The 22,639-nt window shown below is 42.5% G+C and overlaps 2 protein-coding genes across 2 annotated transcripts in view; one reads left to right on the top strand and one right to left on the bottom strand.

Annotated features, from left to right (window-relative positions):
• Positions 1-30: 30 nt before the first annotated feature.
• Positions 31-819, bottom strand: LOC134183806 (uncharacterized). Its single transcript, XM_062651378.1, has 2 exons — positions 618-819; positions 31-496 (listed from the first exon to the last, which is right to left on the bottom strand). Exons 1-2 carry the CDS (start codon positions 677-679, stop codon positions 205-207), a joined length of 354 nt encoding a protein of 117 aa, XP_062507362.1. The 5' UTR covers positions 680-819; the 3' UTR covers positions 31-204.
• Positions 820-10,834: 10,015 nt separating this feature from the next.
• LOC134183643 (scavenger receptor cysteine-rich domain superfamily protein-like) overlaps positions 10,835-22,639 on the top strand; it is a 45,277-nt gene continuing 33,472 nt past the window's right edge. Inside the window, exons 1-2 of the mRNA XM_062651227.1 lie at positions 10,835-10,941; positions 18,314-18,374. Of these exons, the coding sequence (XP_062507211.1) occupies positions 10,842-10,941; positions 18,314-18,374 (161 nt within the window). The 5' untranslated portion in view covers positions 10,835-10,841. The remainder of the gene's footprint in view (positions 10,942-18,313; positions 18,375-22,639) is intronic.

Here is a 22,639-nt window from a genome sequence, read left to right as displayed (position 1 = left end):
CAAGGAATGAACTGAGCTCAATTCATGTTTTCTAAAGTCATCAAGAGCAGTCTTCCAGTTTCTGAAGCCTTTCCGTGTAAAGGATGGATCAGGACGACCTATTGTACCACTGGCACTGCATTCTGCAAAACGGCAGGAAAAGCAAAAGGCTGCGTCCAACTGTGGACTGTATTCTAGCCATACAAATTTGTCATACCAAGATGACTAAAAGCACCTTTGTTGTTTACCAAACTGTCTTTTAGGAAATGTTCCACCAATCACAGAATCAGCTGTTGGCTGAAAAGGACCTCGAAGAACGTCAGCTGTCTTTGCTCCTAGACAGGGATCTTTCATATTGCACAGACTCGATGGCGCTATCTCTTCACTGTCATGGCTGTCTGCTGACGCTGCAATGGCAGTGTCTGGCATCAGTTTGGTAGTAGAGTCATTTGCTTCCTCAAGTCCCTCCTCTTGCTGTTCAGATTCTGGCAAACTGCGCATAGCCGGCTGGACTAACCTAACACAGAAATTGACATTTTATACTCGCTACTAGAACTATACTCTAGTAAAGAATTGTAACACACCCACTACTGCGTAAACTCTGTTTGACACATATCAGCGTGGACCATAGATCTTACCGAAAACAGTGAGACAGTTTCGTCTGTTTTTTGTACTTCTGGTTTTGCTGATGAGACGACATGGTGTCAGTGAAGTAGTGTTGATCACGGAAACCGATGTCTGCAGCCTAGTGTGAGACACGCATGCTCGGCCTCGAACATCCAGACTGTAAACAGACGCGCACGTTTACAAAAAGCTACGTAACGCTAGTTTTCACCTGACAAAATGGGAAACGCCCACAAAAACTGGGGGGGGCTATAGCCCATTTAGCCCATGCCACGGTACGCGCCTGATCCATAAATTGTGCCGAGTTGCGCCGACCATTTTATCAAAAGATTGAGATCCTAGAGAACGTAGGTATTGGTCTCCTTCATCACCCCATCTACCGAAGTGTTCAATGACTAAAGGGTTAAAGATTATTTGGTTGCCAGTTGGTAGCCTTTCATCTTGATATATGATTTTTTCTTTTCTTCTCTTCGCTTCGAAGCTAGATCATTTACTTTGAGGATGAGGGAAATACCTTTGAACTCCAGGGATGAACAAGAGAGATGTCTAAGTCAATGCTCATACCAGAAGATGTATCAAGTGCTATAATGTCTGGTCTGTCATCCGAGTTTGAGTAGCGATGTCTTGGCTCTCTCCTGTGTGATATGTGAAGTTCACTTAGACAATCAGTCCCAACATCTGCAATGGATTCGTGACTCCAAAATGGGCCAGCACCAACCTTGCATATTAAAGGTTATACCCTCTGTCGTCAAGAACTGCTCCACACTGACACGAACTTAACCACTCCAGACAACAAACTGGCAAGCCCAACCTTAGATGTGACGTCAAACGATAAACGCAAGAATCAAGTGCGAAACATATCGAGGTTGGAATAGCGTTGACCCAAGCACCTGCACCTGCGTCATGTAAAGAGCGAATTCTGGCAGCATCTCTTGTTGACTTCACTGTATCACGAGACATAGATTCAAACAAATCATTAGGTAATCGCTTCTGTAATTTGCCACTGGCAGGTTTGTTCTCAGACAGTTCATTCGAGGGAATGAGGCTATTTAATGTCGCACCTGTAGCAGATCCCGAAGATCCTTTCAGAAGCAAATCTAAATCTACTCTTAAGTCAGGAAAACGCTTGGGTAATGCATCTATTGCTTCAAACCACGAGGCTAAGAAAGCACAAGCTGCTATAGATTTGACAGATATTAGACCAAAACCACCTAATCGGACTGGTAGAGTGGCTTGTTGCCATGCCAGTTCACTGAGTTGGTGATAAGATAGTAATTCAGAGAAAACTTTGCGTTTCTGTAAATCATGAATTTCTGCTGCAGATGTTAGTAACTTTGGAGGAACAACACGAGCTAAGTAATTCAATCGTGGAACGTGACAATACTTGAGCAATAACGAAGCGCTCTGGACACCATTCAAAGCGGACTATTTGTCACATAGTTGTTTCCCAGTGTTAGCATACGTAGAGCAAAAATTGGATACCAATTCACCATTTCCAGGAGGCATTCCCAATATAACTATGTCTTCAGATGTAACAGGAAGTTGACGATCAGGAATTGTGATAGCTGGAGATGGACAATAAATCTCACATTTCTGGCAAGCAATATCTAAGCTAATGGCTGAGAAATTGCATTGTAAAGAAGTAAAGGCTTTCGTAACGTCATTTGGCAAACCAACCAAGAACACATCATCCAAGTATGCTAGGATTTGAATGTTGGAGAAAGTGTTCTGAAGATCCACCAAAGTTGGGTGGATAGCCATGGCAAACAGAGCAGGACGTAATGGGTCAACTTGGAGAACCCCAACCTCAGATTGTAGCAAAACCGGTTGACCATTCTGCAAGGCGACTAGTGAACTGAAATTAAAGTACATCTGGTACGCATACTTTGATATATCTTGAAATGTAGAACGGCACTGTTGTAATAACTCTTTCCTGCTGATTGAATGCAATGCATTTTTCACGTCTGTTTTTATAGCAACCCAGTCGCCGTTACGCTCCAACACCAATTTAATGTGGTGAGCAAGAAGCTCAGAACCACTTGGAGTTGACACACCATGTTGTATTGGGCAGAAGCAATTAGCAAAGGCCTCTCTTTTTGGCGACAGATGACTCTAGCTGTGATACGTCGTAAGCATTCACCGATAGCATTGGGACGAACGTCTCCGTTGCATTTAGGCAGAGCTATCAATCTTGATGCTGAGAGCAGTTTGGCAATCTCAAGAGGCAAGTCGCCTCTAACCATTAGAGAATCAGCTGTTACTTCATCTTCTAACAATAGTTTCAATTGTTGAAAATGCCACCCCGAGGGACCAGTACCGGTACCTCTTGGCAAGCTATTGACAATATTGAAAACTCTTCTGCATTCAAAGAAAAAGGTGATTCTAACGCAGGCATTGATTCCTAGCTTTTAATTCGTTTGGGATGTTTCGATGACAGTTTCTTAATCGTTTCAGCTGAAGATGGTGCTGAACCATTGCTGGTGAGTATGCGAGCTGTCTTGGAAAGTTCTCCACATCGTACTAATCTTAAAGCAACAGATCTCTTAGCATGTTCTTTACCCATAAAAATTTTCTTAGAACCTTCAAAAGTCGTTTTGAGCTGAAGTAGGTCACTCCAAGCACCATTGAGAAACTTAGAATAAGCGCTGTTGGCCTCGCGTTTACCATGCTTACCTCCTCTCTGAGGCGTCAAAAGCATACGGGGTATGAGAAGAAAAAGTTTTCAAGCAGCCGCATCGCTAGGGATTTCCTTGATCCGCTGAAGAGCAAAGTGCAGCAGTCTATGAATCTTGCAGTTAGAGACGGCTTGATGATTTGCACTGTTTTTGGCGTATGCGAATGCAAAATGGTATCGGCGGAAATCTTCCGGATATATTTCCATGCTGTTGAAAGACGTTCTGGAGACGTACCCGCAGAAACTTGACTGAAATCGACACTCGGCAATTGAGGCGGAGGAGGAACAGATACTGACAGCAACTGATCAGTCGCCGGAATGGACGAACAAGACGAAGTGGACGATCTCGCTGCAGACCGTTGACTTTCAAATGACCTGTTACTTGTCGGTGAAGCGTTGCGAACTTTGCAGAAGGAGATATGCTGACCAATCTTCGAAAACCACATTTGACATGAACGTTGCTGCAACTTCAAACGTGTCACAAATTCAGAGGGATTTCGACAGGATCATGAACGTAACGGATATGAGAGATAACTCGCTTAAGGGTGTTAGAATACGTACTCGACTGGTATGGACAACTCTCAGCCTTAGACATAAGGCGTATACACAACAATGCTGCAAGAATTGCCGCCGAAACATTTGAAGTTAAACGTTCAAACATCCGGGTCTGTCTGTCTGTCTGTCTGTCTGTCAATACATATATTTCAAACATGGAACTATTATACATCACTGCAAAGTACATAACTATAACTGAAGTTCAACACTAGTAACAAAATAAAACTGGCAAACTACATACGAGAGGCTAGACTCTAGAGCTAGGTACAAGATACTCAAGTCAGAAGAAATGAATCCAAAGAAGACCAGGAGATGGTGAGGACAGAATCCGAGAAAACGCACTAGGCCACGAGGGCAAGGTAAGGCTGCGATAATCCCAGATGCTGAAGTCACAAGATGGACGACAAGACGAAGAGGTAGACGAGATGATGACGACAAAATCTGGAGAACACGCACTAGGCCACAAGGGCAAGGTAAGGCTGCGATGATTCCAGACACTGAAGTCACGTGCACATGATGGACGACAAGACGAAGGAAAGACGACATGATAACGACAGACTCTGGAGAAGACGCACTAGGCCACGAGGTCAAGGTAAGACTGCGATAATCCCACACGCTGGAGTCACAAGATGGACGATGAGACGAAGATGAGATGACGACGACAGAATCCGGAGAAAATGCACTAGACTAAGGTAAGGCTGCGATGATCCCAGACACTGAAGCCACAAGAGTGAAGACAGAACGCAAAACTCGATCACAACAAAGAAACGTAAGCCACGGAAATAACATACGACGAAAATCAACTCAACAAAAGCGTTCATTCCAGAAACGGGGACTCCATACAACCGAATAGGACTGACGCAACCGACGAAAGCGGAAAGAACCGCTGACGTCACAAAGAATCCTGAAAAATCTCTCCTCTTCTGTTGACGACTTCTACTTTGCAGAAACTGTAGGTTGCAACCACCGCTTCCATTCATCCGGGGTCTGTCTGTCTGTCTTAATACATATATTTCATACATGGAAACTAGCACACTCACACTAAACTGTACAACATACAAGCAAGCCCGCATTCCCTACGCTAAAACTAAATGCTAACGCCTAAACAACTGAAGCGAGTAAGACTCAAAATTTTACATGAGTTACACTGAGCAAGTCTCGAAAGTTTTCTAGTAATTACTCTTGCATTACACCGTTGCAAGTCTTTGTTTGTCATCATAAATTCTGATAAATCACAATTTAGAGTACATGATGGCTATTACAAACAGTAATGTCCACGCTACTTTCATCATTATCTACTCCAATGCTACATGGCCTGGAAATTTGCAAAAACGACGCATTACATATATTTTGACGTACTTTTTTTCCAGAATGTTTTAGCTGTGAGCTGTCTGTAGACCTTAGAGGACGCTGATATAAGTATATTTCTGTTTGTAGCTCTCAACGTCCACAGTGTTTAAAGACAAGACATTAAGGGCGCATTTCTTTTATCTCCACAACTAATCCTGGTGAGCTCTACTGGATTAACCGGAAATTTTCCAGTGGAATTGGAGTAGCGTGGAATAAAGAAACATGCAAGTAAACGTGAGCATGCGCATTGTGTTAGTAGTTCGAAATGGATCAATCTTGTCCTTTTTGCATGCCTATGGCTGCATTTGCAGCGTTTGTGTTTGTTTTGTTGTTTGACGACACGTATTTGTGGCTACTGAATCTTACTGGTAGCTTTGAATGTTTGGTCCCCTTTTGGGGGCATTGATACACCGTCGACAATCAGTTCTCATCTCTGGGTTTACGGAAACTGTTGTTCCGCGTTATCATGCTGATGACTTTAGACGGCATTTTTGTGTTTCAAGGAAGACTGCAGATATTTTGACCTCTGCTCTCGGGCACTACAGAGAAATTCAAGACTTCCAGCAAGGGGAAGACCTTCTCTGGACGTCCAGAAACAGCTGCTGGTAACATTATGGATGTTAGCAACGCAAGAGACTATCTGAAGTGTAGCAGACAGGTTTAGGATATTTGGCGCAACAGTGTACAGAACTGTTCCACGTGTCATCACTGCCATTGTTAGGAATTGGACTTTCAAAGTCATTGTGTGGCCTTACTCTGCTGAAACTGTTTGTTCTATAACAGAAGGATTTTGTTGTCATCGTGGCTTGCAAATGGTATTGGGTGCCATTGACAGATCACACATACCGATTAAAGCTCCTAGATTGAACGAAGAGTCATACATCAACAGAAAAAACTTCCATTCAGTAGTGCTTCAAGCAACTTGTAATCATCGGATGATGTTCACAGACCGTTTTGCAGGCTTCCCAGGTAGTACACATGATGCGCGAGTTCTTAGAAATTCCGACCTGTTTGATCGAATCAGTGAATCTAAAGATACTATCTTTCCTGGAGGAAGTTTCATATTAGGAGATTCTGCTTACCCATTGTCAGCATGGCAACTAACACCCTATCGAGACAACCGCCATTTAACTTTCAAACAGAGAAACTACAACTATTTACATTCATCGACTAGAATGGTCATACAAAGAATATTTGCTCTTTTGAAGGGACGTTTTCGTCGATTGAAGTATATGGATATTGACCGAGTTGAAGATTTTCCAAATATCATATTAGCTGCTTGCACGCTTCATAACATCTGTCTTATGTCTGAAGGGGATGTTGATGACCTCGTGGATGATGATGCTATTGGTATGGACGAAGATAGCTGTGATCCTTACAATAATGTAGCTACTACTATTTGTAGTGCTGGTATGAGAAATGAAGGCAAAGTGAAACGAGACCTTAGAGCTGAACAGCTGTGGGAACAGTGTAGAGTTCTTCTACATTAGTGTTGTTCATAGGCTGTGTTGTGTATGTTGTATTCAGAGATCTAATAATGATGCTGCAACTTTGTTGTTTCCTCCTGTTACACGAACAAAACGAATTGGTGCCACAAATGCAACTAATACACTCAGACATAGGATATACAATCACGAAGAATTAACAAATCTTAATCTGCAACATGCTTATAGTATAATAGGCTCTACTCGTGTATTACTGAGCAAGTAAAGATCTGTTACATCCTCAGTGCTTGTGTGCCATATCTTGAACGGCTTGAACCAGATCATTCAGTAGAGACATCTTTTCAGTCTGCATCTACTTAAGAAAGGCAAATTTTTCTTTCTCTTTTTCTGCCCTTCGCTCTTCCATTGTTTGCAGCAAGCTAATAATATCCTGTTTGGAGGATCCTTTCGTCTTGGTGGTTTCTCCTTTCATCTTCTTTCTTGATAGAATAGGAAGGTCTTGCTCTGTATCAGATTCAATGGCTGCCTTGTCATACACTCTGTCAGTAGCATCACAGGTTGTATGGTTGCTTCTAACAGTCTCAATGTCAGCTGATATAGAAGACGATGTGTAGCTACTGGCAACATTAGTAGTGTCAAACTCTGGTCTGCTACCAAGGATCTCATATAGCTCAGTGTAAAATGAGCAAGCTCTTCTGCTGTTTCCTGTGAATAACCACAAGAAACCAGACTACTTAAGATCATAATATTAATTTCTTTTAACTGAACAAACTTGTTTTTTTGTTATGGTCAAAAGTTCTACGATACAAGGACCTCAGAGTTTTTCACCTATTTGAGCATTGGGTTTCTGCGACCTTGTAGCCATGTCTTTATAATACTGAGGCTATCTTTTTCCACACACGGTCTTTCTTGGTTTTGGTGTCCTGAAACTCTTTTTGGTAATCACGGTAAAGGTCTAACAACATTAAGGTGTCAGCACGACGCCACTGATACCCAGCACTGTTGGATGATTGCAGTGACTCCTCATCTTGCTGACTTTCTTGCAATTGACCACTTTCTTGCAATTGAGCCTCAGAAGCATCTGCTTGAGTACTGTTAGCAGGTGATGGCGAATGACTAAATTCTTATTGGCTATTATCTTGTGACGTCTGCTGCCTTACAGGACTTGAAAGAATGTTGTCTGCAAAATTGTAGCAGAAACGCGGCCCCATTTCATCAAGTCCGCTAGGTCTCCATACGATGGGACCTACACCTAAAGGAAACGGGTGTACGTCGTCCGTAGTTGAGAGGCTTGCTAAATCAAAGCGTTTCCGCTTCATTTTTGCGCGCATGTACTAATTGGCCACGCCTATCTCCACAGACTAATCCACCTTCTTGCTGGATTAGTTTGTGGAGTTTGGGTGAGCTCAACTGGATTACGCTGTGAAGATAAAGAAACGCGGTAGAGGTCCACAAACTCAACCGGATTAGGTTGTTGAGATAAAGAAACGCACCCTAAGCTCAGTGCTTCTCCTGAAAGACGTTCACTACTTTACTTCTCTGCTTTTGTTTGCTCTCTTCGCAAAGCTACCGCACCTTCTGTTGACGCTGAAGAGAGGGAACATGACTTCGCTGTTTTATGGGTGAGCCAAGGACACATCCAGATCTGTGTTTGACTCTGAACCGATATCAAAAGCTGTGATGTCTGGGCCATTGTCAGATGTTATATAGCGATGTCGTGGCTCTCGTGTGTGATGTATCTTTAGACATCAGGCAGTCAGACCATACATTTGAAATACACTCATGCTTCCAAACTGGACCCCACCCCATTTGCATGTCATGAGATGGTACTCCCATCCGTCCAGGTAAGAGCCGCAATCACACTGGTTAATACAGCCTTTAAATGGCATAGATAGACTCAATCTCAGCAAGCGGCCAAACGAAAATGGCGAGAAACTAGTGCGACCTTAATGTGAACTTGGTATATAACATTCGGCCATACTCCTGCTCCCTTTCCCTTTATGGATCTTAACCTTGCTCCATCCTTTATGCAACTGACTGTCTCGATCAAAGAAGATATCTCTGCCCCAATAAGTCTGTAAGATCTTTCTCAGCACAATCTTTATGCAAAGACATCGATATGGATCCTCTACAATCCTTGGAACTGACCAAAAGATCCAATGCAGGTTGAAGGTTGTGATAACGAATAGGTAACTATTGTATTACATAAACTCAAAAAACAACAATAGCAGGACGAGATATGTGTAACAACATGAAGTCGTACCAAATCACCTATGACCGCGTCTCAGACCGTCTTAATATCGCCACCTTTAATCAACAAACGCGGTACAACCAGAGCACACACCACACGCCATACGGCCGTGACGACCACGTATGGCTCTATCAGCCACTTGTCCCTCGCGGCAAGGCACGTACACTAACGCCGTATTGGACTGGACCTTACGTTATTGTGAAGCGTTGCTCAGAGGTCACTTATGTCATTCGTAAGCTAGGCGGCAGAAAAGAAAACATCGCTCACTACAACCGTATGAAGCCTTATACACATCGTCGTCCACCAGTGCCTCCCGTAAACACGCAGCCACGCAGTCCACCTACAAGCTCACCACCTACCAGCGTTGATAAGGCGCAAGAGTACCAGAGCGAATCGAAGTGGACGACTGCGGACGAAGCGACACCATCTACCGATGACGAACAACAACTGCGCGAACGACGCAATGCGGATCGCCCACGACGCCAACCCAGAATGCCAATACGTCTCGACGATTATATCATAGACAGTGATATGACTTAATTAACGTAGTCAATTATTATGGACAGATTGAGTTGAGTTATATAACGTTGCGTTGTACTTTTTAGTCTAGAGTACCAATGAGAGACGTCTGGACCCGCTCTCATTTAAGGGGGGAGTAGTGTAAGGGTACGCGAGGATATACGGAGAGCTGGTGTTGAGTTAGCTTTGAGCGCGAACATGTCTAACAGTACTTCTACCGTTACAGCAGCTGTAGTTAGACGACGTTGAAATCTGAGCCCTTTTGAAAACTTTGAATTCGCTACACCGTAGTGTTGATAATGTCTGTGGTCGTCACTAATCTTGGTCGAGGCTCATTTTAGTAAATTTACAGCGATCACCGTCGTGTGGTCCCGATATGGGGTCCCGTCTCAATGTACCCATCAATCGGTGCCGAATTGTGTGTGTATCTGTAAGAAACTGTTGTCACTGTAAGCGATGCGTTCTAAACGTCGCCTTGGTGGGTTTAGTTGTTGCGCGGAACGCCTACCTGCTCACACCCACGCTCACCCTAACTCAGCCCAAAAAAATCGCGAGGTCCTGAGCATCGAGTCGATGGTCTGGAATCGCGAGCAAAGCGCGAGGGTACACAAATCACCGGGTGCACAAATCCCCGTAACACCGGTGTCGTGTCTGTTCCCCATAAGTTCAAACTTTGAAAATCTTCAACATCTCCACTGTTTTTTGAACTTTCGCAATGATCTTTGTATGGTTAGAAACTGCTAAATCTTGCATTTCTGTTTATCAAATTATCTAAGCCCTCCCTACAAAGAGACGGGAAAATAAGACTGTAGGCTACGCTTATTGTTATCACTGGTAAATTATACTGTACATCGTTACGGTAGTGCTGGATTGTCACAAGAACGGATGCCACCAATTATCTAACATGCTTTTATTGGCTTCCAATGCTTCCAAACAGTATGTTGGATTGTTATTTCGTGACAGCATGCGTACTTTACTCATAGTTTTGTAATGCAAACAAAGCAATTTGGCACAAAGACTGCCTGCCTTTCTCAGACAGATGTGTAGAAACGTGTCTTGGCATGTGGTGTCTAGTGACTTGCACGCGACCTTGTATCTCTTGACTTACAGTATATGCATCTTTGTACGTACACCTACTAAAATTTTAGTAAGCTAACAGCCTAGAGTTTAGCACTTTAGTTCTTCTTTATTGTGTATGTAGCTGAGTGCTGCACTGCAGAGTGATTGTTACCTGGATGCATTCACATCGTTCAACAACACTGTTGTCGTGCGAAAATCACCTGAGGGTGAAGGTGTAATCAATTATCGTCTCATTGTATCTAGAAGTGGGTCACCATGCGCAAGGTGTGATGTATGCCATCTGCGCACCCACAATGAAACATCTCTTCATTGCGTAAGCTGCGGTATGTTTCATTGTTCTCAGTAAATTGCAGTGAGGGGTAGCATGCGAGGCGAACCTTGGTGTAAAGAGAGCGGTAACTGTCAAAGACACACAGCAGGAATACTTTTTCTAGTAGTTGCGGCACTTGTTCAAGTTGATTCAGGTATTTGACTGTCAGATTCAGTAAAATGTTGCGCCTCAGTGTGACGAGTTACGTTCTTCTCGACTGCTTCATGTATACTTATCCTATACTTTAATACCCAACCCACGCCTCCGTCTGCCAGGATGTCTGTAACGCGGCGATCGACACGACGCCGGTCTCGGATCTTCAGGAAACCCAGCGAAAGGGTCCAGATCGGCCGTCGGAGACAAACAGTCGAGTCGGATTTCGCCTGTATTGGCTTCAACAACCAGAAACGAGACGTTAGCGGCCTGAAATGAGAGAGAGAGAGATAGAGATAGAGAGAGAGAGAGAGAGAGAGAGAGAGAGAGAGAGAGAGTGAGAGAGTGAGAGAGTGAGAGAGTGAGAGAGTGAGAGTGAGAGTGAGAGTGAGAGTGAGAGTGAGAGTGAGAGTGAGAGTGAGAGTGAGTGTGAGAGTGAGAGTAAGAGTGAGAGGAGGTCAAATAAAGAAACGGTAGCATACATATAGGCTAAAATGAAATAGCTACATGTAAGCAAACTATGATAACTGTAGGTTCAAAATACAAGAAAAAGAACAGAAAAACCTACGTAAAGACTACGACAAAATGGCGAAAAGTAACTGTATTACAAATGTTTGGCCTTGATGACTGCTGTCTTCAGATGATGGTATTGACGTTGTTGGACAGGATCCTTGCATTACCTTTTTGTAAACAAACCGACAGACGGCGTCGCCACTTGTTTAGAAACTCTTCTGATGAGTATCTTGCTAACGGTGCTGCTAATCTTGACACTTGCTTCAGTGTCTCTCTTGCTGACTCTTCCATACGACCGAATACTTCCAATGAGAATGGGCGAAATAGATATTCTAGATCAGTAGACATTTGCAAATATTTGTTGTTCTTGATACGGTCTCGTTCTGCTGCTGCAAACCCTTCTGTTGTAAAATTGCGACTAATATAATTCTGAGCCCAAGAATGAGCGATGGTTATGTCCAGCAATAGCTTCTTGCCATTGTCAAAGTCGTACACAGCAATGTCTGGACGTTGTTTGCCTTCAAATTGTTCGGTTATTTCTTTCCCGCATCGCAAACCAACATTTGATATACACTGTCTAAGACTCGATCGTGTCGATGAATAGCCTCCTCCCAACTTGCATGTAAGAAGATGGTATCCAAAGTTATCAATTGGCTCTCCGCACTGTGCAATACAGCTGTCTATAGCTCTAAGAGCTGGCAAAGACGCACAAAGTCGCAATAAAGGAGCCATGCAAAATTCTGCATTGCTCAATGTGTATAAACCTGCGAACTAGGTATTGCGTCTAGACAGCATGCAGCCAACAGTCGGTCCTCCACAGCTGCTCACTCTGGCCATGTCTTTCATGGATTGACAGTCTTGTAAGAATTGATGAAAATTCATGTCTTTTAGTTTGGAGTTTAAATAAAACTGAAGCTTTATTGATGATTAGGCAAATCCTTCAAAGATAAAATCAGTTGCTTTGTTGTTTCACTGGAGCCGTGAACTTCAAATATAGTCTTATCCAAGTGAATACCAATACTTGAACTGTTGTTGAAAGTGCAATCTCTCGCACTATGTAGACTAATATGATCACAGATAGCAATCATTCTTTGGTCTCTCAATGGAAGATGGTGAAAGCTACTAGCCCAAGCACCAAAAGAGCCACTGAAGCTGTGGAACTAGATTTTGTAAGACCAAATCCGTCTTGACTAATTGGTAACGAGAGTTGCCTTGTCTCTTGTACAGATAGCTTGCACCCTATTATGGCCTCAAAAGTATTATTGATGATACAATCAAACTCTCTAGCAGCATCAGCAATAACTAATGGTGAGACCGATCGAAGTAAATGTGATATTTTTGGAATCCCACGATATCGAAGCTGATTGTGCATCATTTATCTACGGAAGTTTTGACTAGAAAGACTTGGCAAAATTCACTTGTTTTGCAAACGTGTTTTTAATGAATGAAAGGGATCCAACTAGACTTCCCAAAATAATTAGAACATCTTGTTTTATCGGTATATTCAAATTCCAGTTTTGTATACCTACTGGCGAGAAGACTTGACACTTGTCGTCACGCATTTCTAAGCCAATACTGGAGAACTGGTCTTTCAACCTGTTGTAGAATTTGATTACTTCTTTCTGTGGTCCCAGTATCATGCTATCATGTGTCGCTAAGCCCCTCCATAATGGGCAAATGGGGTCTTTACCCCCATCTGGGCGCCCACCAACCCGGCAGGTGAGCCCAGCGGGGTACATGTTTTCGTGTAGTCCATACGGCGAGCAATGACTAGCCAATTCGATATAGATTGCAGGCATTACGGTGACCGCGAACTCGTGGACAGCACATCTAGTGGATATCAACGACCACCAGGAAAGCACTGAACGTCATTGTCAACGGACCGTTAGCCAGACCACAGAAACTCCCCAACGACTGAAACGAGTCATAGTCTCATGGATAGAGCTGGAGAAACATGAGAGAACGACAGACAAGTTTCATAATTTACTATCGTCACTGGGGTTTGAACCCCCAAACCATGGAGTGGTAGCGATTGTCGCTAACCACTAAGCCACGGCGGTGACTCTATTATCAAGATAACTAGGTGTAAATACTGTCTTGTGTTCATTGACTGCATTTATCAATTTTGGTTAGAGAGCAAAAGCAAATAACAATGGACCTAGACAGTCACCCTGTTGTATTCCTTGCTCAGAAAATATAGACTTTGTTTCACACTCGACACGAACTGTAAGTCTAGCTGGAGTGATGTAACATTGTGCCACAAAGGAAATAATTCCGGAAAATTGATGCTACTTCAGACAGAAACACAGATCTATCAAAAGTATTGAAAGCATTGTTTGCATCTGTTTTGATCACAGTCCAATCCGGATGCTTTTCTAGACATGCCTGAATGAGATGAGTTATCAGCTCAGCTCCACCTGGAGTAGCAACACCATATTGATGAGAAGCAAGGTAAATAGGTATCTTTTCGTTGAGCTGACGACACGCAAGTTTGGCAGTCAAACGACGAAGGCAATCACCAACAGCAAGTGGTCTGACATCATTCACATTTTTCTGTAAAGCAATCAGCTTTGCACCGGCTAGAGTAGTAGCTACCACATCTGGTACTAAACCTGACAGATAGCTGTAGCATAATGAACAGAGGTAGTAGCAATGTAATCAGACTACAATAATAACTTAAGATTGTCAAATCTCCAGTAATTGCAACGCAGCTGGAATCATTTGAACATTTCTTGAGAACTGAAATATATCCCGTTTAATAAAATCCTGTTCTGAAAATTTAGCAGAGATCGAGTATCAAATCCGGGCAGCAAAATCATTAGAGTCACCTGCAGTTCCTTATTCACCCGTACATGGCTATACACGCGTGCCGAATCTGGCGCTTCTCTCGGTTTTTGGTATAAATTGACACTCCCAAGTGTACCGCTCGATACAGGAACGCGTATGTCGGATTCGGCGCAATGCAATCAGAATTTGGAGAGAAACACATGCGCAGGAAGAGCGGCTTCAATCTGCAATAGATCGTCGATCTCCGGAAGCGTTGGCAAGGATGATGAGAGGTACAGTCCTCATGGGATCGGTGCGTGCGTGCATTTGAATGAACCGGAAGACGTTGCGTCGCGTCGTCCTATAACTTTTACGCGGAGTCGTCCACTCAAGAGGGGTACCCGAGCATTCGGAGAATTCCGGCCACGTCACTGTCGATTCGCACAGGTTTGGCGTGCACGAGCCAAATTTCGGCGGGGATGGGACGCGCAGCGGTGGAGACTCGCGCGAACATCCATACAGACACACAGACTGCTCACTTTTTTTATATATAGAGATGAAGCACACTCTCATCACAAAATACTAATATAAAGTCTCAGGTCTCGATGCCATGTACATCAAGTCAACTCGATTATGTACAGCTAATGGGGGAAAACTCGTAAGTGGCAGACTCTTTATGAGAGCTGTGACTTTCTTCTTTCGAACGCACATGAATTCCAGCTAAGCGTATACAGTACGTACCATAACATCTTGACGTATGCAATTCTGTTAATACCCGAACATTCACACTTGCTGCTAATTTATTCCGAAACTCTTTGTTTTCACTTGTTTTCTTGAATAGGGTTGGATAAGATTGTTCTTGTCTATATATAAGCCAAATCCAACCATTTTATACATAACTCATTAGCTGGCTTGACTACCGGATTCCTGTTAGTCTCATTAGGTAATTGGTCAGTAACAAGCAAGCTAGGTCACCGTAATTGGACCGTCTTGCTTGAATTTTGCTAATCTCTACTCTAACAGTTCATCTGGACTTTAACAACCCGTCAGCGTTCCATGGTTGTGTGTCTACTTTACTTCACTTTATTTATTCCTGTAACTTGGTAGTGATAGCTCAGCGCTGTAAACGAGCTGCTGCAATAGGTGGTATACTTGTCTTGAGCCAAAGGTAGACACTATATAATAAGCTATGATCAGTTGTCAGCTGAAATTGTCTGCCGCATGCAGAGAAATAAGTAGAATTTCTTCACTCCAGACATAGTAGCTAAACTCAATTTGAGAATATGTTTACATCTGAACATTTTAGGGTTTAGAGAATCATACACTGATATTTTTTACTTTTCGGCAGCACAAACGAATTCAAGGCTCTCAATCCATGTAAAGCAGCACCACATGCAAAGTCAATGTTAATGGGTAAATTTGCATTTTAATATTCAGCTGACATTAAGCATTCTTTCAGCCGTTGGAATGCTTGTCCGGTTCTTTAGGCCAGTTCCATAAACATCTTTATTCAATAATTTGTTGAGGGTTAATTGAAATATTAGCCAATTTGGGAAGTAACTTACTGTAGTAGTTCACTATAGCCTAAATCGTATGGTAAGCCAGCTACATCAAATTTTGAAGAGTTGGTGACTCTTTTTGACAGCTTGTATCTTTGCTGTTATGTACGCAGTCGTTCATGAGACATTCTATACCCCAAAACCCTACTGACGATGCAAAAGCTATGAGAACTTAGCCATCTCTCATGTAATTTCTTTGGCATCTCTTTCAAATTCTTTAATGCTTTTGATCATTTCTACAAAATATCATCTAGAAGCAAACTACGACGTGAAATGTTGATTCCAGAAATTGTTGAACTATACCAGAAGCACTAATCATATTTGGCCAGGAAATCATTTGAATTGGTCGGACTGGACATTCTATACACTTGGAACCAATCCACATTTAGTGCATTTTAGACCGTTGCTCCCCAATAACGACGAACACTAGTGCTGCCTTTTCGTCACCGACATGGGAACTTTAACAGTCCGACTACTATGCTCCGCACGCTGTTCTAGTTAACACAAACCGGTAACCGTTCTTAGCACTGGAAATTTTATTTAATGAATACAATGCCTCTCATCTTCCTTTTGCACACCGTCTGAGACGTGATTGTGACATCCTATCCAATATGGTTTTTTTTGTTTGAAGACGGATCACGTTGTACCTGTAGCACAATATACTAGCTTGACTTACCCTAGAATCGATAGCTTGTACATGCTTCTCCTAGTGATGAGCTTATTGAATCCTTGTCTTCCAATTACCTTCTCTGTTTGCTTAGGACTCTGCAGGCGTTGTCTTTGTGTGTGATAGTTAGGACTTGTCTGCAGCGTGTCCATTCGGCCAAAGCAATAACATGCCGTGTTCTTTGTTTTCTCGTGAGAATTTTATATTTAAGTCGATAATTAGAGAGCGCCTCTTTCTGTTCAGCTTGTTTATCCATAGAACTTGATGAAAATCCTGAGACTTGTAACAGTTGTTCTATTCCTTGTCGGGCGCCTGTATCGCTTGAGCTATGTATGGTCGTCTTGAGACAACGGCAGCTTTTGTTGAATCGCTCCTCTCCGCACTAATGGAACAAATTGGTTTCGAAAAGCATTTTCGAGAGACGTTTTGAAGTCGCATTGCTCCAACAGTTTCCTTAATTAGCTTTCTATAGCTGCGCAATCATGATTAACTTCGGTTATATGTAGAAGTCCGCTTTTACTCCTTTATCAATTCTCATTGCAGTTCCCTTGGTTGTGCTACCAAATATCCCAACAAGCTGTAAATTGTGCAGTCTATATGAGCGTCAGCAAAATTGCTACCTTTTTCGTATAATCTATATACGCTGTGCTTCTTCCCTGTCTACAGCTGCGTCATCTGTGACGTCATTCGCTGCACAGTGCTGGTTAATTTTAGGTTCTCTTCATAAGTGGCCCAATCTCCTTGGTTTGGGACGAATGGTTCCACCTCTCTAATTGGGAGGCGCGATCGACAGCCCTTGCTGCAAGTTCAGTCGTCCTTATTGCCAATTCTATTGTGTTTTCCAAGACACTTTTGTGGAAACGTTACGGGGCAACTGCAACGCTAACATCAAAATTCTTTTATGTTGGAAATATACCATGCATACATAACCCTAACCACAATAACTATTATTAACCCTAACCCAAACCCTAACCCCTAACGCTAATCCTAATCCTAACCCTAACAGGGTAACTTTCAAATTACCCGAAAACACTACACATCCACGGTTTGTCCATATCCACACTTTGCGCATGACACATACAATAAGCAACGGGCAATAGCCTGAGAGTAAAATATCTCGTCGCTTCCTATCGAATTGTCTTGCATTATGGAACATAGCATTGGCATTTCATTACTTCAAATGTAGTTTCATTCTAAACTTGATCGATAATTTGCACAGTCGCACGTACCTGTTTATTTATTAGATCCATAAAAATGAGGTCTAGAGGAATCTAGCTACGTTTATAGAAAGCATTCTGTTATTGATACAATTATGTTTGCAATACTAATGCAATTATAGAGTAAATGTAAGAAATATGCCACGAAAGCGATGGTTTCCATCCGGCAAGCCAAAATCACAAAATCGATTGTAATTGCTAAGTTAGTGACGTAACACTATACTGGCGTAGGAAGATTTCACGAGCGGTTGGCAGTTCCGTTGGCGTTATTACGAGTAAGCAAAACTACCTCGATTTGCAAAAGTCAGTTGAATGGAAAATTTTAATTTCTACCGTGAGCCAGGGGACTGGAGCCCCCATCCCCACCCTGGTTCCTACGCCGGTGCACTAAAAGATTAGGCTGCTGTTTGTATTACCGTTAATAGAAATGCAATTCTGAAGAGACTGTACACTATAAGTAGGTTGAATTTGTACTTAATTACATGCAGTTGAATATCCACCAGTGTGGTGTGTGTGTGTGTGTGTGTGTGTGTGTGTGTGTGTGTGTGTGTGTGTGTGTGTGTGTGTGTGTGTGTGTGTGTGTGTGTGTGTGTGTGTGTGTGTGTTTATAAACAGGAACCTGAGTTATTATTGAATTTTGTTATTGTGCAGCGGCTTTGCGACTAGCTGGCGGAAGTACAGCAGCGGAAGGCACAATTGAGATACTGCGCAAGTGAGTGCGTAAATTTATAGCAAATAAGTTCGTGTTGGGTCTTGCTGCAACTTTATGAAACTGTTAGTAATCTATAACAATTTTCTGCATTGCAATCAGTTGTCACATTGATTTCGGCAACCGGATATCCGGGTAAATTTTTAATTTGCTAAAGTGTCAGATGTCTGGCAAACCTATAGGTACATTTATTGCAGATTTTCGGGGGAAAATAAAAACCAGAGTGATTTCTTAGATTGCTTTGGGCAGCCAAATTTGCATCTAATTTTAAGTTACATTTGGAACGAGGCAAAAATTGGGTGTACTGTTATGGCAGTGACAAAAGGCAATCAGAGCAGAAAAATATAACATATGTATATATATATATATATATATATATGGGTTTATGTACATATTACAATAACAAGTAATTAATTAATTACTTTATGATCGCTTAGTCGCGTCGCGATCTATACTCAACTGGCCAATTAATTTTCTGTTCGACGGATAGTGTTCCTAAGGCCTACGTGATGAATCTAAAGATTCATTTGACTCGTACCCAGTTCTCTCCTTGCGCTCTCGTATATATTCACGTGCTCTACCACGTGCTGGCGTTGAACTCTCGCGAGGAGATAGCTGGTAACATATTATGTCACGTGAGTGGCAAATTCCTTACATGATGCATTTTAGCTGTGTTGATTGGTTGAAGTTGTAATATTAGAATATGAATATGTTGTCATAATGACACGCGCGTTGCATGCTATCTTAGCCTCGTACCAAACCCTCTCGCACCGTCGTGCCCGGTTCCCGTATAGCAAGACAACGCCGGAAAGCGTCTAAGATCATTCCGCCTACCGTTTATGCTATTAGATTATCAAAAGTACCTCGTATGTTACCAAGCCTCAGGCTACTAATATGATTTGTCTATTAGTTACTCTCATGTCTTTGCTAGTTAGCGAGCAGTACATAGGCAGCAGTCCAATTAATGCATTGCAGTAGACTAGAAGCATATGACGCATTGCAGCTTCAACTGAGAACCTGTGTACGCGTTCAAAGGCGTATGATGCACTGCAAATGCCATTTCTGATCTGCCATTTCACCGCTACACTCTCTAACGTAACTGCAATCTCTTACTAACACTTGACATCGGCCTAAAATTTGCAATATCGACAAGTACGGAGGCTAGAACAACGTCAAGACCAATCGAAAGCTCAGTTCCTAGCTACTAACATTAGTATGACACGCGTTGAAGAATTTGATTACATACTTACTCCCGCCCAGAAAGGCGGTACCGGACCAGACGTAGTGGTGATGGTAGCGCATTCGGGGCTGCAATCCGCACTGCGTCTGGTGCGAGGCTCAATCGAGCGTTGCCCAGTGTATCACTGGTCCTAGCTATCTAGACTGCTGATCAAATGCATTGGACCTCACAGCTTCAGATAACGTAAATCGAACTCAGGACCGCGTGAATGAATCTCTTTCCATTCAGTAAAATGAATCTTTTCCCATGCAGCTACGTCAACGAAATGTAAACAGTGAATGTATGCAATCGGATATCACAGCGAGCATAACTTTTCTGGAAGGATATGGATTCATAATTAACTAAGAGCACGAAGTGTTGACGTTGGTGACGTGGGGTTACACTCAGATAACGTCGTGTGACACTATGTAGAGAAAGTAGGCGGGATAATCCCAGAATCTCTCCGGCGTTGTCGTGTCATAGGGGAATCGGGCAGGACGGCGCGAGAGGGTCTGGTACGAGGCTATGCTATCTGAAAATGATTGGTGTCATTTAGGATTGTGTTGTGACACCAAGAGTGTAGCTGTGAGAATACCAACCCCTACCTAGTTAATCAGTTACGCTTGAACAAATTTCGACAAGAGATAGCACAATGTATTTCTGCTATTTTGCGAAATGCAAGATGTAGGCGATGTTGTAATGTAGGGCCGTTGGTTACAAGGTCACGAACACTATTCTTCAATACTTCTGATGAACATGCATGCGGCTGGGGTTTCTGTCCGTTACTTCTGTTCGTTGCGTGTAGCACCAAGTACTAGAACACTTCAAAGCAGGCATTAGTTACGCGTTGGATTGCAGCATTTTAGTGCGGCTGCTCGTCCATACACCACAAAATAGACACAGGCACGAAAACGTGTATAGTTAGGGCTGTAGGGATAGTGCCGTCGTTTCTTATGGTCATTTTTGCGAAGCGACAGAACAGACGCCTGCATAGGTAGATTCTCCATCTGCGAATGAAGTGTGCTGGCGATGAGTTCTAAAGACCCACCCACTTCTTCGTCGGTCACGGTGCTTCCTCTGCTCTTGTATACTATGTAGGAGCCTACCAGAAAGTACCTCTAGGCTATTGCAATGTTCAGCATTTTCAGGTGCTCGCGTAAAGCAAGTTACATGCACAGCTCAGCTGAGTTGCTGCATTGGGTTTTGATAATTTTTCCATCCTGCTCTTGATTCAATTTCTTTTAGCGAAATTCAGGACTGACAACTGTTACACTCGTCTAATCTGCTTTCTGCTGTAGCTGGTAAGAGTAATCGTACACTGCCTCGTCGCCTCACTTGGAAGCTAGTGAGAGTGACCTTTATCAGCTGCATTTGCTAAAGCTAGCAACGTAGATCGATCTGCTTTACAGTTGTACCCAAATTATATTGTAGCAACAACAAAATATTTCTACGTGTAGTTGCACAATAATTAGTAGTCCGTGTCGCTGTTAAAATGTGGGTGACATAAGTTGGGGTAGTTTAGGAACCTGAAACGGCTTATTGAAGTGTGTGGTTTATAAATGTTGAAGTACACTAGTAAGTGTTCACGTGACATAACGCCAACACGTGGTCGATCCCGGGAATATATATGAACGCGCGATGAGAGGAATGCATGGATACGACTCTAAAGACTCAGTGGGCCCGAGGAATGTTGCACGCTTTGCCCACACACGCAGCCAAACAGAAGGCAGCATTTCTCAGTTTCTTGGAAAGTCAGTTAAGTAGACAAAACTTTTAAATGACAATGGTTTCAGCGCTGCGTTTTGCTTTTTAATCGGTACCTTAACCTTCTGAAAATGGGCATAGTGGCGTAGCTACGGGCAGGACTGATAAGCGCACGTCTATCCAAAAGTTTCAGTTATTCACTTTGGCTTTTGCTACTAGACTAAACGTCTATATCCTTTCGTTTCTCACGAGTTGATAGTCTTGTTCATATTACCTATAAAAAGCAGCAGTTTTAATTTTTCGCTAATTAGTTACTACAAAAGTTTCATTTCGAAATTTAAGAAGGTTATAAAATTGAAATCGTTCATTTGGTTTCGCAAGCAAATTTGCAAATATTTAATATGGCGTCGTTTCACTTGTGTTCTCTATTTAAATCTACAAACTTCGCTTACGACACTGGTTACCATTTATTGCTGCGATTCTTTAACAAGCTATCGTTGTAACTGCCTTGCACGGACATCCCATGGTATCGGTCAATGTTTTGTTTCCGACACTTTTTCCATCTCAGCCCGACGATGCTGTTCGGCCTCCATTCGCATCTACATTCGGTCAGTTTAGTGCTGGTCGTCACTTCATAAGCGATTAATGCCACTATATATACGTTATAGATACTCAAATATTTCATGTCTCTATTATGTTTGCAATACACACACACGTTTGCTCGGCGTCTCTTATTGCTTTTCATGTCCGGGATTTCACATAAAATTTGGCATACTATATATATATATAGTGAGAGGAAAAATATTATTTGATGTAGTGTAAAGGTATGAGCGTGAGAAATAAACGTACAGACACACACACACACATGTATATATAGCCTTGTTGGTCAAGACAATACACATATATACAAAAAACTTTTGTGCTCGTGTTAATCTTCCAATGGAATAGCAATATAGAAAACTAAATTGATGCCTGTTGCGTAGGTGTTAGACGTATAGCTATAATGTGTTTGGTACTTAGATTGAACAGCTATTTACTATGACGTACATTGCATTCAACTTCGAGTCTTTACGCTAACCCACTTTTCTTGCAAAAGCAAGAAATTTAAGAAACTTGAGGAAATGCACAAAAAGTGGGAAAAAGGCAGGAAAGAAAGTGACCTGCCCTTGACGTTGTTGCAAGATATTGTGACCAATTGTTTAATGTAAAACAGGTTTTTAGAATCTCTTTTATTCACAAAAATCTTCCTGCGACATTTCCAGCAAAAATTACGTCAGCACACTGAAGTGTCTGTAAACTTGATTGATGTTCTCAAATACGCATGACCGTCACTTTATCAAGCGGT

Source organism: Corticium candelabrum, chromosome 8 (assembly GCF_963422355.1).
Source record: "Corticium candelabrum chromosome 8, ooCorCand1.1, whole genome shotgun sequence".
Taxonomy (NCBI): domain Eukaryota; kingdom Metazoa; phylum Porifera; class Homoscleromorpha; order Homosclerophorida; family Plakinidae; genus Corticium; species Corticium candelabrum.
The sequence above is the reverse complement of the archived record's forward strand: the minus strand, read 5'-3'. Positions and strand labels throughout refer to the sequence as shown.